The 17,095-nt window shown below is 38.7% G+C and overlaps 1 protein-coding gene across 4 annotated transcripts in view; it reads left to right on the top strand.

The window, feature by feature from the left end:
• The window catches only part of GPATCH2 (G-patch domain containing 2), a 182,151-nt gene that overhangs the window by 161,166 nt on the left and 3,890 nt on the right, over positions 1-17,095 (top strand). For 3 of the 4 annotated variants that reach the window (XM_060127080.1, XM_060127087.1, XM_060127072.1), the window contains one exon: positions 3,356-5,319. In XM_060127080.1, coding sequence (XP_059983063.1) covers positions 3,356-3,576 — 221 coding nt within the window. In that variant the 3' untranslated portion in view covers positions 3,577-5,319. The other variant, XM_060127096.1, reaches the window with a different exon arrangement.

Here is a 17,095-nt window from a genome sequence, read left to right as displayed (position 1 = left end):
GAAGGGAAAGGACCGACTCAGCTGTAACAGATGTAAGAGATCCAGCAGAAAGGGGGCTGGGAGCAGGGCTTGCGGAAGGGTTAGGAGGCTCTGTGTTGCTAAAATTGCCCAAGCAGGAGGAGAGCCTCCCAGGAAAGGACTTAAAGGATTTAGCACTGCTAGGAACAAAAGAAAAGGAAATGATGTTTGTCGGATGCTGTGCTGAGACTGAGCTGTTCCACTCCCATGTCTTAATCTCATAAAAGGATGAGCGACCAGTAGTAGATGTCACTCTAGAATCATTTCCCATGAAAAGTGAAGTATCTGTTGTTGTTGTTTTTTAAGTTGTATAGAAAAGCCATTGTTTTTTGTTTGTTTATGGCATCTTTGTTTCAGTGTGGAAAGATTTAACATTTGAGAAATTAAATATTCTTTTTTTTTTACTGTAAAGATAATGCTTTATTTTTTGTTACGAAGAGAAATGAAACCAGCATTAAAAAGAGAGAGAATGGATTCTTTTCTGCCTGTATAAAAACCAAGCATGAACTTATGGTTACCAAAGGGGAAATGGGATAGGGGGTCGGGATAAAATAGGAATTTGGGATTAGCAGATACCCACAGCTATTTATAAAATAGATAAACAAGGTCCTACTGTATAGTGCAGGGAACTATATTCATTATCCTGTAATAAACCATAATGGAAAAGAATATTTAATATATATATGTATACATATATGTATATATATATATGTATTACTGAATCACTTTGCTGTATGCCGGAAACTAACACAACCTTGTAAATCAACTATACTTCAATTAAAAACATAGACAAAAAAGCATGGGAGGAATAGGGTGGCCACTGCTAGGCCACCATGCTTGAAACACCAACATTTTAAAATTACAAGAGTGAATCAGTTATTTACTATTCACTTCGAACTGAGAATTGACCGCAATTTAGCAATTTGTGCAGAGATGTTTTAAATTGACCTCATGTTTTTTCCTAAATATTAAAATTTAAACTTGAACCTTGGAAAGCTCTTGTATTGAAAATATGATTAAATAGATGTGTAACCTAAAGCAGCATTAGCCCTCTGATCTGATCTTAGCTTATAGATGGAATTAAATTAATTCATGGTGATCACTAAAAAATTAGGGATATAAGACAAAATGCTAGTACACCATTTAATCTGACACACCTGAGCAGCAGCTGTTCGGAAAACAGTTAGATGCCTTGGTGGTCTGTCTTTGTTTTCACCATTATCATAATTACAAAGTAAAAACTTTAAAAAAAACTTTATTGCCTTTTTGTTTTTATATTAAACAAGAGTTCTGACAAAACGCTTCTCTTTGTTTTTTTGGTAATTAAGAGTTCCATTTTTTATATTTTATAAGTATTTATATGTATATTTTTATGTAGTTTAAATATATACATAAAATCTCTGTGTATGTATATTTTGCCTTTGTCAAGCAGTAAATAACTTTAGTCCAGAATTTTTCTTTGGTACCAGTCTTTGGCCATTCGGGCTGTTCGCAATTGAAGGTTTTTTCTCTTTTTTTTTTCTTTTTTTTAATAAATTTATTTATTTACTTGTTTGGTTTTTGGCTGCGTTGGGTCTTCGTTGCTGCGCGTGGGCTTTAGTTGCGGCGAGCGGGAGCTACTCTTCGTTGCGGTGCACGGGCTTCTCATTGTCATGGCTTCTCTTGTTGCAGAGCATGGGCTGTAGGTGTGCGGGCTTCAGTAGTTGTGGCACGATAGCTCAGTAGTTGTGGCTCATGGGGTCTAGAGCGCAGGCTCAGTAGTTGTGGTGCATGGGCTGAGTTGCTCTGCGGCGTGTGGGATCTTCCCGGACCAGGGCTCAAACCTGTGCCCCTTGCATTGGCAGGCAGATTCTTAACCACTGCGCCACCAGGGAAGCCCGGTTTTTTCTATTACATATTAAGATACTTGTTTCAATGAGCTAAGAACCAATTTGACAAATCCAAAACCAACTCATTATTGTGGTAGCCCAGTTCTCATTCCCTGTAATGAAGTCAGCAAATGGCAACAGTGTATTCTATTCTCAGTCAGAAAATGTACTGAAGATTGAGAATATCAAAATGTTTGGTAAAGGTCTTGCAAAAATCAACTGATGATTACTCTATAGTTTCAGTTATAAAACTCATCAGTTTCGGTTATAAAACTCATCTCTATTTGCAATTTCCTTCTGTAAGTTTGAATCACAAGGAACAACCCACTCGCTATTCCCCAGAAAGCCAGATACAAATTACCAGATTAAATATACTGTTAGTTCAACCCTGACATTTCTTTTCTTTATTATTTTTTTACTGTGAGATACATATACCAGAGAATATATCGAAATGTGTAGATACAGTTTTAAAACACAATAATAAATTGGCCATTAGTGTAGCCACCACCCAGGTCAAGAAATAGAACTCTATATGCTGCGGTCCCATAGATAATATTTTTTGTTATTGTTACTGGTGCTTAAGGAGCCTTCTGTGCCTTGTATCACCATCCTAAACACAATCTTAGAGAAGTAGGACAGAGAGTCCCAAATTTGGCGGGGTGAGGTGAGGTAGAAGGTGCTGTCATAATCCCAAATCAGGAAGGAAAGATGGATGATGATGGGAAAGGGGTGCAGGGAGCACGTGGGTTGGTACCAAAGAGACATCAACTCACAAGTCTTGGAGAGTAGTGAGTGATTTTGTCAACAACTGCTCATTTCAACCCTCAGACTGTCTAGGAAAACATAGCCCACATTTCAGAGCAGAAACATGCTGGACCCAGGACTGAGCTGGTATGCCACAGGCATCCTGCAGACCTTTGGAAAGGTCTTTATCCCTGGAGCCCTCAGGACGGAATGGTGGGCAAATACTATATCCTTCAAAGCTCTACAACAGACTTTTGGGGAAGCCCCGTTACAGGAGCCCGTACTGAATATGTTCTCACTAAAAGGTGGTTTTAAAATACTTTCACCCCTTTTCTTCCTACACAATCTCTAATGTTAGTTGCCTGATGATCACTTCTTTAATTGTCAAGGAAGAGTAACCACAAGATATGACCTGGTAGTTGAGTTTTGATGGCTTTGTGTTATGCCTGTTTTACAGATGAGAAGTCAGAAGCCCCAAAGAGGTTAAGTAACTTAATCAGCTACCAAGTGGTAGAGCTGAAACTAACCAAGGCCCTTTTTCCATTGATCCCTCTACTACAGCAAGCTCCTTATCCAAAGGTGAATCAACAACCCTCCCGGGTACCTGGTTGAAAGAAAAACTTAGGAACATGTGGTTTTCTTAGCCTAAGAGGCTCTTCACTTGTGTTCATAAATAACAGTGGTTTGGGGGGTTGTGTTTTTTTTTTGTCATTTTCTAATTTCAGGATTTGTAGGAGAAAACGCCCAGCCAATCCTAGAAAACAACATTGGAAATCGAATGCTTCAGAATATGGGCTGGACACCTGGGTCAGGTCTCGGACGAGATGGCAAGGGGATCGCTGAGCCGATTCAAGCCATGCAGAGGCCAAAAGGATTAGGACTTGGATTTCCTCTACCAAAAAGCATCCCCACAGCCACTGCCTCCCATTCAGGAAAATCCGCCTGAGACGAAAAGCAAAGAAGAGATGTTTTACCAGTTGCATTTGCGCTATGTATCCCGTTGTTCTAAAATTACAACATAGCTTCTATTTTTGAAGCCGAAATCTAACATCAAAGCCTCAGACTTGTCACTCTAGCTTCCTAGCTGCGCACGGTTCTGCCACAATGATAGAAATGGGATTTCATCACAATTCATGGTGCTAAACACCTTTACCTTTTAAAAATGTTCAGCAATTTACATTCTAGGTGTAAAGAACAGCTCAATTTGTCTTATTTATTTTGATCCTGTATGTCAGTAATTTCTAATGCTTTAGCTTGATTCACTCGTGTGTGCTCCATGCCCTGGCAACTGAGCACGCCCACATGTTTCTAAAATGGGATTAGCCGGAAAGGGTTGTGTTTCACATCAGCCCTGTCTGTTGTAACCGAAAACACCTATCATCACATCAGGGAAGTCCTAAGCACATCTTTGTTTGAAAGGCTGGCCAATTTCACATTCCCTGAATATGGCTTTTTGGTTAGGATTCTCTAACAGGGTGACACCCATTGTCTATCCTTGGACAGTGTAGTATGAAGTTCACAGTTGACACACAGCAATTAATGTTTCCCTCTGACATGTCGACAAAAATAAACCTCATCGTTGTGATCACCAGAGTGCCCTCAACATGACTTCAATGCGGATTTTATAAATTTTACCTCATTTAGAACATAAAATAATTATGGAGAGGAAAATATTTTTTAAATTCACCATGACTGAACTGTAAATTCCATTAATCTAGACTTCCTTCTACCTCTTTCTTCCCAAAGGTTGATATTTTTTTAAGATCAACTCAACTGTAGTAAACTGATTTTAAATTTTAACCATCAGAGTAAGTTAGAATATCGACTCAATTTATTCGAAGATTTAAGTGGCTCTCCCAAGAATTCAGATTTCTGGCAATGGTCCAGCCCATATACAAGGTGAACAAAAAATGAATGGTACTGATTTGCCCTTTCTAACATCTAAGCAGTTACCTTCAAACCAAGCAAAACAAGTCATTTTTACTTTGTGCCTCGTGTTGTTATATCTGAATCACCTGCTTCCTAACGTCAGAGATTCTAAATTGCTCTTAGTTTAGATGTTGATTAGCTGTCTTCATTATTAAGGACTAATAATAATATTCTCTTTATAATGGCCTTTGTTGGTTGAGTGAAGGCCAAGATAGCTCACGTGACTCACCCTTCTAATGTTATCTTTTTAACCCTTTATTTTTCTAGAGTAGTTTTAGGTTCACAGCAAAATTATGGGGAAGGTACAGAGATCCCCTGCTCCCACGCATGCACAGCCTCCCCTGTTACAAACTTCCCTCACCAGAGTGGGACACTGTTACAATTGATGAACCTACGTTGACGCATCAAAATCACCCAAAGTCCACAGTCAGTATTTACAGTTCACTTTTGGTATTGAACACTCTATGGGCTTGGACAAACGTATAATGACATGTCTGCACCATTATGGTCTCATACAGAGTAGTTTTACTGTGATAAAATTCCTCTGGGCTCCTGTCTAATAGGCTTTTGGAAATTTGTCAATCCCCCAAGAGTTTTTTAAAGGGGGGAGAGGAGGTTTGTGCATGTAATAGACCTGTCCCAGGTGGTCCCCTGAAGAAAATACTGCCAGTTAGGGAGAGGAAGTTCAGCCTGCTATCGGAAAGGCCTCATGGTTTGCCAGATTTCCTTTTAAGGACGCGTTCCTTTTAAGAATTATCTTCTTTCCTAGGAGTATCGTGGTAAAAGGACAAGTTGGTTAGAGGACTATAGACTACCAGGTGAGTTGCTCTTATGCTCTTCTTAGGCTATCCGGTGAGCATTCTTATTGGATAAAGTAACCTTGTTGTATGATTATTTTCTACAAGTTTGTTACCTGGAAATTCGCCATTTTTCAAAAAAGGTTTTTGTTGACTACTCATTCTATCTATGTAAGGGGTAAAATTGTCTATATTCCAGTTTAAAACTTCTTTATGGTAGTATACAGTGCTCTAGGATCTGTTCAAAACTTTCTTTTTGTTTGTTTGTTTAATTCCATTGCCTGAAGATCTTCTAAAATCCTAGAATTTTGAAAAGCCAAATGTGGAGCCACTGATAACACACAATGAGATTACTGTGAGACTGACTGATCCTAAATTCCTAAGGACTCCACCGTTCTTTTTCACTTTACCAAGTTCTAACCCTCACAGTGAAGAAGGACAGACCATATATACCAGCTGGCATGGGGCAACTCCTTAACTAAATATTGCAGCTGTGTGAAAACTTTTTCTTGTCCTCCTGGACAGGTACCAACCTTCTGAAGCAAACCTCCTCTAAGATATCACTGAGCTTGGGTGCTCTCTAACTCAGCCCCTCAAAACAATTCATCTTTATATTTTCCCCTGATAGAAGAAAGGTCTCAATCTTGACACCTAGTGCCCTCTCCGTGACTGACAGAGGATTTCAAACATCTCTTATCCTATGGAAGTGTTTAACTGTACAGAATATGTGAATCAGTACTCAAAGCAGAGAGGTGGCAACATCCCAAGCATTCCCCCTGCTCTCACACAGACATGCACCAGGAGCACATACATCCCTTCACCTTTCAGCGAAATTTAAGGAAAATCAATGCACACCTGAAGTTCTGCTTGGACCTGAACTGAATCGGAGAAATAAACCCAATTGAAAAATGCAATTTGTAATGTAAGCCGAATATCTTTTAAGATATGAAGTTCACTAATTTATGTTTTATATAGAGTTATAGTTAATTTTTACCGGTTCCTATGCCCATAGAACCCAAAGCATGCAAAGGAATTCATCCTTTAGAATGTATCAATCATATCTCCTTAAAAAGGTGGTTAGATTTTTCTCTTCTTCATAAAGCCAACTCTTCTACAGTATCTAAAGCTTCATATCAAATTAATTGCTTGTACTAAAAATTTTACAGAGTACATTGGTCTCTTCCACTACTATCCAAATTATCCAGTCCCAGCAGTAGCCGAGAGAGGGTGAGTGTGGCTACATTAGCACTTCAACTTTTTGCCTTTATATAGGTGTTATACTTGATATTAATCAGATTGTGTGTTGGGGTCATTTCCCTCCTTCCTTCCTTCCTTCCTTCCTTCCCTCCTTCCTCCTTTTTTCCTTCTTTCTCCCCAAATACAATTTTTAAGGCTATGTTCCCCCCTCAAATTTATTTGCTTTTATTTTTTAATTATATGGTACCCCTTTAAAAGAAAATCCATTGCAAACTAAAATTTACCAATTAATTGGTCTCAGCATTTTAAAACATAGATCTTATAACACACACTGTTGCTATCAAACAGAAGTTAAGACAAGTAGGGTTAAAGATATGCCTAATGTATACATATAGGTGTGTTTACAGGGCACATATATGTGCCATATACAGACATGATGGCAAAAAATTGCATTTTATTAATATTCTTATTTTAGCATTGTGAATTGATATTCTTGCAATTAATTGAACTGACAATTGCTTCAGTATATTTTCATTTTGAGCAGATATTTCATGAAAGAGAAAAATCACTGTTGACATGCCTTTTAAAACCATGTCCTCCTGTACTGTCTTTCTAAAAAAAAAGTGACCTAAATTGGTATTGTAAAATGAAGTTGTTTAGCAAAGAATATTTTGGATTTTTTTTTCTTTTAGTAGAAAGGTATATTAATAGTACAACAAAGAATGAAAGAATAAACACAATGTTTGAGAATGTTATTTATAAGCAGTCATTGTCTTTGTGCTTTAAATGTTTCCTTCTAAAAGTAATAAAAAATAGAGTTGAAAGGACTTTAATTTTTTTTTTAATTACTACCCATTGACAACATCAAACAGTGCAGTTAAATTCATTGTTAATCTTTAAGCCCTGGAAAATGTCAACATTTTCCAAAAAATTTTAGAGAAAAAAAATTGGTAAATATATTTGATTTCATTTATTCACAGCTGGTTGTGACCTGTTCTACTACATTTTCCTTTGTTTGTTTTCTCTGAAACTGGGCTAGACTAACCGGCTTAGGGTCTCTTTCCACTCAGAGATTCTGATTCTAAAGTAGCGAGTGCAAATTCTCTCTGACACTTGAAATATCCATCAGGACCATATGTGTTACAGTCCCTCCATTTCCTTCTGGGAAATTGTACCTCTCAGAAACCTGCCTGCATTTTTAAAATATTTTATAATGCTCATTAAAACGTTGAGTTCCGTTGGCTGTAGGAAAGCATCTCACTATGTTGATAAAATTTTCTTTTCTCCCAAAAAACTGAGTTGTGAGCTGCTAGAGTATGTGGATTTCTTTTTAATCCAATAGGTATTAAATACTCATTTATTTAACAGGCTTGCAGTAATATATACTCAACTGACAAGTGGACCATGAAGCCTCCTTCTGCTGGGTTCCTACTAGGCGAAGACTCATTACTTTACGCACCTGACATTTTAAGTAGATCCAGATTTGTCTCTAGCGAGTCAACGCCATTAACTACCGGAGTATGATCTACTATCACCACTTTGGGTTTTATCTGTACATTAGAGTCGTCTTCTGTCTTTGAACTGTCAGAGAGTTTAAATCATTCTCAGATTCACCGACCTCATTCCTGTTGCAGTATCAGAATGTCCCGTGTTTACTCTTTAATCTTTCGAGGATGAAGTTAGGTAACATATGAAGGCAATTTTTGTGTTTCTTTAGTTGGTTTTTTTTCTTAGTTTGAATACTCAAAATAAATTACTAGCATTTTAAATCTGTGTATAATACTTGATGTTTCAGCTCTAAGATGGTAAAGACAAGACTGTATTATGATAGCATCCCAAGCAAAAAGAACAATCAAACCTATTTTCTACCTGTTTTCATCTTCCTATTAAATTTCAAGGAAATGTTTATTTCTTCCTAAAGGCAGCATTCTTTAATAAAAGCAGAAAGAATGAGAAATAATATACGAGCTCATTATATACTTACAGTAGTATGTGAGTTCATTATATACTTAACACATACATTTTTATATATATAAGTATGTATATATATACATATATATATATATACACTTATATATACAAATTCTTATATCGCTATTGAAGTGAATTTCTTCAAACGCCAGAATTTCATAGTTTTGATGAGCAAATGAGTTGGGGAGGTGGGCGTGGAATTAAGGTTCCATTAGATACCTGTGTGGCTAATCTAATTCTAAAGTTCTTTGTTGATGGCTATAATTGATTATGGAAACTATAGATAATCCACGTTGCAGGCAGGAGGTACAGAGTTTACAAAACAATTGTTTAAGTGCACGTGAAGCACTTTACAGCGCACATTAAAATTGTGAAATTTCAAGTACAAAACCACAATATTTGTAAAACAACGACCATCGTGTCTGTAGGCTCTCAACAGTCAGCAGTGTGGTCCGGAATCTCTAAGGCTTGGTTCTTGCCCCTCCCGCATCGTTATACACCTCACCTTTAATTGCATCACTCCTGATTTCTTTCCACACATTTGTCTACTTCCCCTATTTTAATATCACGGGACAGCCTTCCAAAACGAGGCAACAATCGCGAGCACACAGGAAACCCGCGTGATCTGACTCCTGTCCCGTTGTGCTTCTCCATTATGTCCCTTAACAACTCAGCTAGAAACAAGCAGCAGATTCCGCCCCCCCCCCCTCACTGAGTAATTGTGTGCGCTGTGTGCGCGCCACAGTGACAGATGTGCAATATAGCAGCTTCTTCAGGAAAAAATTAACAGTTTGTCCAGCATGTCAGCTCGCTCTTTTTAGTGCTTGGGAGGTCTTGGCCCCATTATGGATGATTTAGAAATTGAGGCAAGCAAAAACCAGCTGCCTGAGCTGAAAGCCTTGGTTAGTCGCCCTCATCTGCATTCCAGGACTCACTTACATCTAGAAATTGGTGGAGCCCCTCTGGCCACGCGAAGAGGATGGGCTGACAATGCCTTGATTTGTTGAGAGAGAGAATAAATGGGTTTTTCAGAAGATGAAATATCGCCATTACTGGCCAATTTACAGCATTTTATCTGTTCTTCAAACATGTCACTTTTGTTATTGTTGCATGGTAATTACATAGTGAAACGGAAAGAAAACAAATTCAGGTTACGTATTCAGATGGATTGCAAAATCAAATAATCCTGATAAATGCCCATTTATGATACACATGGATGAAAGGTTCATTTTAATTTTGAATGGCTGGCTCAGCCAGAAATAGGATATAGGATTAAATTCCAGAGAATCTGATTACATAAAAGCAAAGAGTCTTTCTCTTCACTTTTTTCAGATCCAGGAAATCCAGGTTGATACCGTGAGGCATATTCACGAACAGGATTGTCCTGAGACAATACCAAAAGTAAATTCAGCATTGCATTCTGAAAAGGATGCGTACTGGAGAGTTATCTTGTTCTAGAGGTTCATCAGTCCTGAAGACTTCTCAAGAAGCAAGTGGGCCTAGGCTGAAAATATTTCCAGTTTGGAGGAAGAGCCTTACATTTGAACTTTACTTTAGGTACTAGAAATCCAATGCTTTATTCCTGTGTTCCTCTTTCTAAGGTTATTTCTCCCCCCATCCCCAGACCCTTTTATTATAAAGGAATGTTGCCTGTAGACGTTTAGCTGAGCACACCGATAATGAAGTTCGTGGAGAGGAAAAGGAACAAGGGGCCGCACCCCAGGGCTGCTACTTAAAATGTCAGGTATACAAAGTAATGGGTCTTCACTTAGTAGAATCTCAGCAGAAGCAGACTTCATGGTCCACTTATCACGTGAGTATATATTACCGTAAATCTGTTAAATAAGTGTTGAATATCTACTGGCTTCTAAGTTTGCTGTGGCAGGGACAGAGAGAGAGAAGAAGCATACCAGCACTTAACTGCCTTGGCCTGGGGTGAGACGTGTCACTGTTCAGGATCCATTGGCCAGATTTGGTCACACGGGCCCAACTGGATTTCAGGGAAGCTGCTGGAAGTAGGGAAGCATGTGGATGTTTGCGAGCACTAGTTCTGCCATAGTTATTTATGCTATGGTTATACTATTTTTACATAACCTCAATATGACACGTCCGGACCGTTAAATATCAAAGCAACCTCTACCACATTTCATTGAGTCTAAGATGCCATCAAGTTTAAGAGGCACCTTAATTTTATGTATCATTAAGAAAGAAGAAAAAAAGCACTGGCAGACTGTGGTCCTCTACCCCTGGCAAGAGGCCTCCATCCCAATTTCAGAAATACTAAAATGTGAAAAAAATGATAAAAATATGTTTATAAGTATTAAATGACTTGTGCCAAGAAAAAAACTCTAAGGAATGCCAGGGAAGGGCTGCATGAAGTGGTGGGATTGGGGCTGCTCCTTGAAGAATGACAGGGTTTGACTAGAAACAAGGAGGGTTCATTTTTACCCATAGCTTCTTCTGTTATGTTGACATTATATGACATAAAAGGCTCAGGCATTGGAATTATTCCAAACTAGATTCAGTGCCCAGCCCTAATGCCTTCTGTATTTTTTGAGACTAATCTCACAAGTTTCACCCTTTTTTGCTGAAGAAATAATAATAGCTACCTCATTGAGTTATGAGGGTTAAATTAATAATGCACACAATACACCCTAGCAGTGTCTGGCAAATAGTAGGTGCTCTAAATTAGGTACCATTTCTTTTCTAGTTTCTAATAAAGTGATAAATTGTCCTTGTTTGTTCGCTCTTCTGGTTGAGGGGAGAAGGTCAGAAGTGTTATTGTATTTTTACTTTGCTAACAGTTCCCAAAAAAGACAAGTGATATTAAACAATCTTCCTAATTTCATAACCATTGATGGGCATACCCTTAATAATAAACTTCTGCTATGACTCCAAATAATACGTTTTTTAAAAATCCATTCGACTAGAACCTATAAACAATAAAAATACAGAATTTAACCACCACCTGCACTCAATAATTTCTTACCAGCTGACTGAATATCTTCCAGGAACCACTGGCCATGCCCATCAAGGCCTTCGGAACCTACCAGGGCTCTAGTATATGCTACTGATCTCACAGAACTGGGAGATACAGAACCCAGTGAGACGGACGTTGGCCCAGGAGTAATACTAATGCTATGACAAATGCCTTAGACCTCTTGCTTGAGATGCTTAATTTGAAATTCTGTCTTTTCACAGAATCTTTTCAAGACTATATTCTAAAACAGTGCCAAACTTCAGAGTGCATAGGAATCACCAGGAAAGGACTTTAAAAAGTTGAGATTCTCAAACTCCACTGTCAGAAAGATACCTGAGGATGAGTACGCAGTTGAGAAAGACTGTCCTAGAAGAACCAGATTAGGTCATCTCCAAACCTTTGCCCACATCCAAGCCCAGCCTTCTATGGTGGACCCTACTGGCTCATCTGCCCCAGCTGTCTTCTCCTGGTAAATGTTCTCAACATCACCACCCTCCCACCCTCTCCCTAAGACAATTCCCAGGAATTTGGAATTAGAACTAATAGATTTCATTCTGGACTTGGTATAACTGGTCTCTTGAATGGAGAAGCCATTGGTCTGGGCAGCAAAGGAAGTCAGTATGTAAATGAGGTAAAGAATGAGGTAAAGAAAAATGTCTAGGTTTCCCGCAGCCCTGGATCCTGGTTTAAGCTTGCTAGATGTTCTCTCCAAAAAAGACCAGAGGACCGTTACTGGGGCGGTGGAGAAAGCAACACTTTTCTGTAGGAGAATGTGACATCTCTGCATGGAACAAGCCTCACGTTATTGGGCAGGATGCTTACCACATGGGTCTAAACATCTTATGAGCAAACATATAAATCAGAGGGCAAATCATTCACATTACACAAAGCTTTTTCATGTTGTAAAAGAGCACAAGGTCCCTTTAGGTAGCGTTTTCTCAAGTGCTTATTTACAGATCATTAAATACTTAACAGAGGGAAAAAGTAAAAGCTGAAGTGCTTAAGCCTGTGTTTATTAAACAGCCATCATAGATTCAGATAAAGCAAGTCTAAAATCATAATGACAGTCAATTGTCCAGTTTTTAGATTTTTGTATTAGGAGACAGGAGCTAAAATAACAGCCTGTCCAGGTTAATATAGGACCCCTGTGCATTCGACCATGGTTGTAATTCTTTTCTGTGGGCTTATCCCCAGTCCCATAAGACACTCCTTTATCTTATAATAAACGTTCTCTTTTTGTACAAGTTAAGCTTTCTGTTATTTCCAAATAGTACTAATTTTCTGCAGGATGTTGGCTAAAATGTAAATGTATTATAAAACACTGAAAAGTACTACCATAACTTGACCAACTGAATTTTCTCTGATTGTGCAATTATCTAAAAATGTATAGTTTTAGAGGAACTATTATACCTTATAATGCTTTAATAAAGTTCCTTCTTGTGGCAATGGAGTATTCTAAATGACTTGACCTCATTTTTCTTTTTTTTTTTTTTTTTTTTGAGCCTAACTCTACCAAATTCTAACCCAGTAATTCCTAGCAATAAAGGAGGCCCATTACTTCAAGGGACTCTCATAAGACTGGAGAAGAATTCTGAATATTACTTTACCTTTCAAATATGTTAATGAATATATAACATATGATATTTCTCTTCGAGCTGTTTTACAATTTCTATGTGTCACAGAGTAGAGGAGAGCATGGCAAATCTATAAATTATGATGTCACTTCCTTCAGTCTTTGTATCCCATCTTACAGCTGCTTGCTTGTCACACTCTCAGGCTACTGAGTTCTGCTGTTGGTTCTTGGGAGGACATGGCTGTCACTGCTAAGATGGTTCCCTTGGAATCAGCAGCTGCCCTGTTCTAGCCTATCAGACAGGAGTTCCAGACCCTCCTCTATAGGAAGGAAGCAACTAAAAAAAAAAAAAAAACAACGGGAAAAAGGCAGAGAACAGAGAGCAACACTTTAGTCCTGGTGGTATGCTTGCCTTTTATATCTGGGACACAGAAGCAGGGAATACAGCAGAAGCAGTGCTGGACCAGGAGTTAGAAGACTTGGATTCAAATTTGGTCCATCCATTACTGGTTCAAGACACTCACCTAACTGCTCTGGATTTTGTATCCAGATTTATAAAAAGAAGTGGTTATTAGGGAAAAGGAGTCGATGTTTCTGAGTGCCTGCTCTGTGCTGGGGATTTCTCACGAAGTTTTCCTGAGAACTTCACAGAAAGGTATCAATACCTCTGTTGGCCCTTCTCAGTTATAAAGATTAGATGACAATCAACTTCGAGAATGCATACTAATGGGGAAAAAAATCACCCCTAAACCAGCAGCAGCAAGTCCAAATTAGCTAATATTTAAGGACATGCAATGTTATTGCTTATAGGTAAATTACAATTTAAGTTAACATTGAATAAAATTTTACCTAAAAGAATTAATATTCAAGCCAGCATTTAAATGCAAACAGTGTGTGTATTGTATCAAGTTTTGAAATCTTTTATTTTCCTCAAGTACTTTATTTTCCCTTTAACTTCTTTCTGCTGTTAATTTACTTGATAAAAGTATCATAATAATGCACAGGCATACTTGCCCACCCCAAGTCTCAATAACCACAAAGTCAAATTCTGCATCGTCCATATAAGTAACATTTCACAACACCTCCTGGTACATGTCTCGTGACATGTCAGGCTCCTAATCATAGATACAGGATAACACTAACTTGACAACATGACCTTGGACAACAGATTATGCATGATTTCCCAGAACAATGAAAAAGAAAGTGATTTTTTTTCTTTTAAAGAACTGGGGTTCAGTGTAGTGACCTTAACTCCATATACAGTTTGAAGAATTGGAACAGGTTCAGAAAAATTCGAGACAAATGATTAAAGGCTGAAGGGACTGACTTTAAGAAAAATATAGGCAAGGAATAATGGAGAGTTTGCTAAATAATGACCACAGAGGGGGGTCTAATCATCTCAAAAATATTCTAAAGACACAAACATCCAGAAGAAATAGAATGATTTCAAGAATTACCCTGTAGTTCTAGAATGGGAAAAGTATGGTTTGGTTGGTTTTGAATTTTTTTAAAAAGGAAAATGGTACTTGAGGAAAAGGAAACAGAAAGGCATCTGTTTTAATGGAAAACAGTAAACTAATCAAAGGAAGAACTCTTAGGAAATCTCAGTCTGAGTTAATTGAAGCCCTTTGTGAATCTGTCAAAGACTATAACTCGGTCTAGCTTGTGGGTGATGGGCAGTAATATTCTAACACACCTGAGAATCTAATTGCTCTCCACTTTCAAACCACGTTGACAGTAGGTGGGACCAGGACAGGGTTTGGGTGCATCTTCACACTGGGCACTGGCCTTGTGTCCGCTCTTTCGTTGATGAATAGCACAGGGTTGGGCTGTGACCATTTCTGGGTCTATTCTTTTTGTTTTGGGGGGTTTTTTTTTTTTTTTTTTTTTTTTTTTTTGCGGTATGCGGGCCTCTCCCTGTTGTGGCCTCTCCCGTTGCGGAGCACAGGCTCCGGACTTGCAGGCTCAGCGGCCGTGGTTCACGGGGCCAGTGGCCCTGCGGCACGTGGGATCCTCCCGGACCCAGGCACGAACCCGTGTCCCCTGCATCGGCAGGCGGACTCTCAACCAGTGCGCCACCAGGGAAGCTCTCTGGGTCTATTCTTTAATCTGACTTTTGCAGCTGTGAAAATAACCAGAGTACCTCACAGGTCATTAGGCTAGGTAAACTACTCGTTACAGAGCGAAATGAGACCAATGACAGTCATATTCTGCCAAGGCAGACTGTGTCTACTTCCTACTATCTAATTATATGCCACTTGCTAAGTATTTACGGAGCGTCTACCATATGCTTATCACTGAGCTGGGTACTGTGAAGATTCATAAGAATTTCACAGTGTGCTCACCAGCCCCAAGGGACTTGTAATCTTTTTGGAGAAATCCAACAAATATTCAGAAATTATATTTAAATATTTCATAATAAGACTGGCACAGGCACTGGACAATGAGAGTAGATACCCCTCTGATCTGAATGGATGCCAGCTATAAATATCGTTATAGTGTAATAGTGCATGTTGGTAAATACCAGCCCTACTTACATATGTTTGGGTTTTTTTTTTAAGTTGGAGGGAAAAAACCCACCATGTCTAAAACGCTGTATTGGGATATGGAGAACAGTATGGAGGTTCCTTCAAAAACTAAAAATAGAATTACCATATGACCCAGCAATCCCACTCCTGGACATATATCAGAGAAAACTCTAATTCGAAAAGACACATGCACCCCAATGTTCACAGCAGCACTATTTACAATAGCCAAGACAAGGAAGCAACCTAAATATCCATCGACAGACAAATGGATAAAGAAGATATTATATATATATATATGTATATATATTATAGAGAGAGAGACACACAATGGAATATTAGTCATAATAAAGAATGAAATGCCACTTGCAGCAACACGGATGCAGCTAGAGATTATCATACTAAGTGAAGTAAGTCAGACAGAGACAAATATATGTGGAACCTACAAAAAAAGGTACAAATGAACTTGTTTACAAAACAGAAATAGACTCACAGACATAGAGAACAAAATTATGGTTACAAAAGGGGAAAGGAGAGGAGGGATAAATTGGGAATTTGGGATTAACAGATACACACTACTGTATATAAAATGTAAACAACAAGGACCTGCTGTATAGCACAGGGAACTATACTCAATATCTTATAAAAACCTATAAGGGAAACGAATAGATGTGTGTGTGTGTGTGTGTGTAAAACTGAATCACTTTGCTGTACACCAGAATCATTGTAAATCAACTATACTTCAAATGAAAAACAAATTATATTGAATACAATCAAATGCCAATGTATATAATGGAACATAAATGCTGTATGTGCTGCCTTTCCCTGTCCATGGCAGACGTCATCAATCCATAACTGTGCTCTTTCATGATGAAACCAGGTGCAGAGTCCTTGGCAGTGAAAGGCCATGAAAGTTAACTCTTGTACTGAAATCCATTTACAATTCCTTATAGACACCACATGTGTTGGTCACAGAAGGGGGATAATATCAAGATACCCAATTACACAGATCTCTCCAATGATACTTTCTTGATTCTTTTCAGGAATCTCTTCTTGCTTATCTCTCTTTTTTTTTAATTTATTTATTTCAAGTATTTTATTTTTGGCTGCATCGGGGGTTTGTTGTGGTGCGCGGGCTTCTCATTGTGGTGGCTTCTCTTGTTGCGGAGCACAGGCTCTAGGTGTGCAGGCTTCAGTAGTTGTGGCATGTTGTGGCTCGCGGGCTCTAGAGCACAGGCTCAGTAGTTGCGGCACATGGGCTCAGTAGTTGTGGCTCACGGGGTCTAGAGTGCAGGCTCAGTGGTTGTGGCGCACGGGCTTAGTTGCTCCACGGCATGTGGGATCTTCCCGGATCAGGGCTCGAACCCGTGTCCCCTGCATTGGCAGGCAGATTCTTAACCACTGCACCACCAGGCAAGCCCTCTTCTTGCTTATCTCTTAATCAAATGAATCTTCCTTCTTTCAAATGTTCACATACCAGTTTTTCCCACTCC

This window comes from Lagenorhynchus albirostris, chromosome 2, assembly GCF_949774975.1.
Source record: "Lagenorhynchus albirostris chromosome 2, mLagAlb1.1, whole genome shotgun sequence".
Classification (NCBI taxonomy): domain Eukaryota; kingdom Metazoa; phylum Chordata; class Mammalia; order Artiodactyla; family Delphinidae; genus Lagenorhynchus; species Lagenorhynchus albirostris.
Note: the sequence above shows the minus strand (reverse complement) of the source record. Positions and strands in the feature narration are given on the sequence as shown.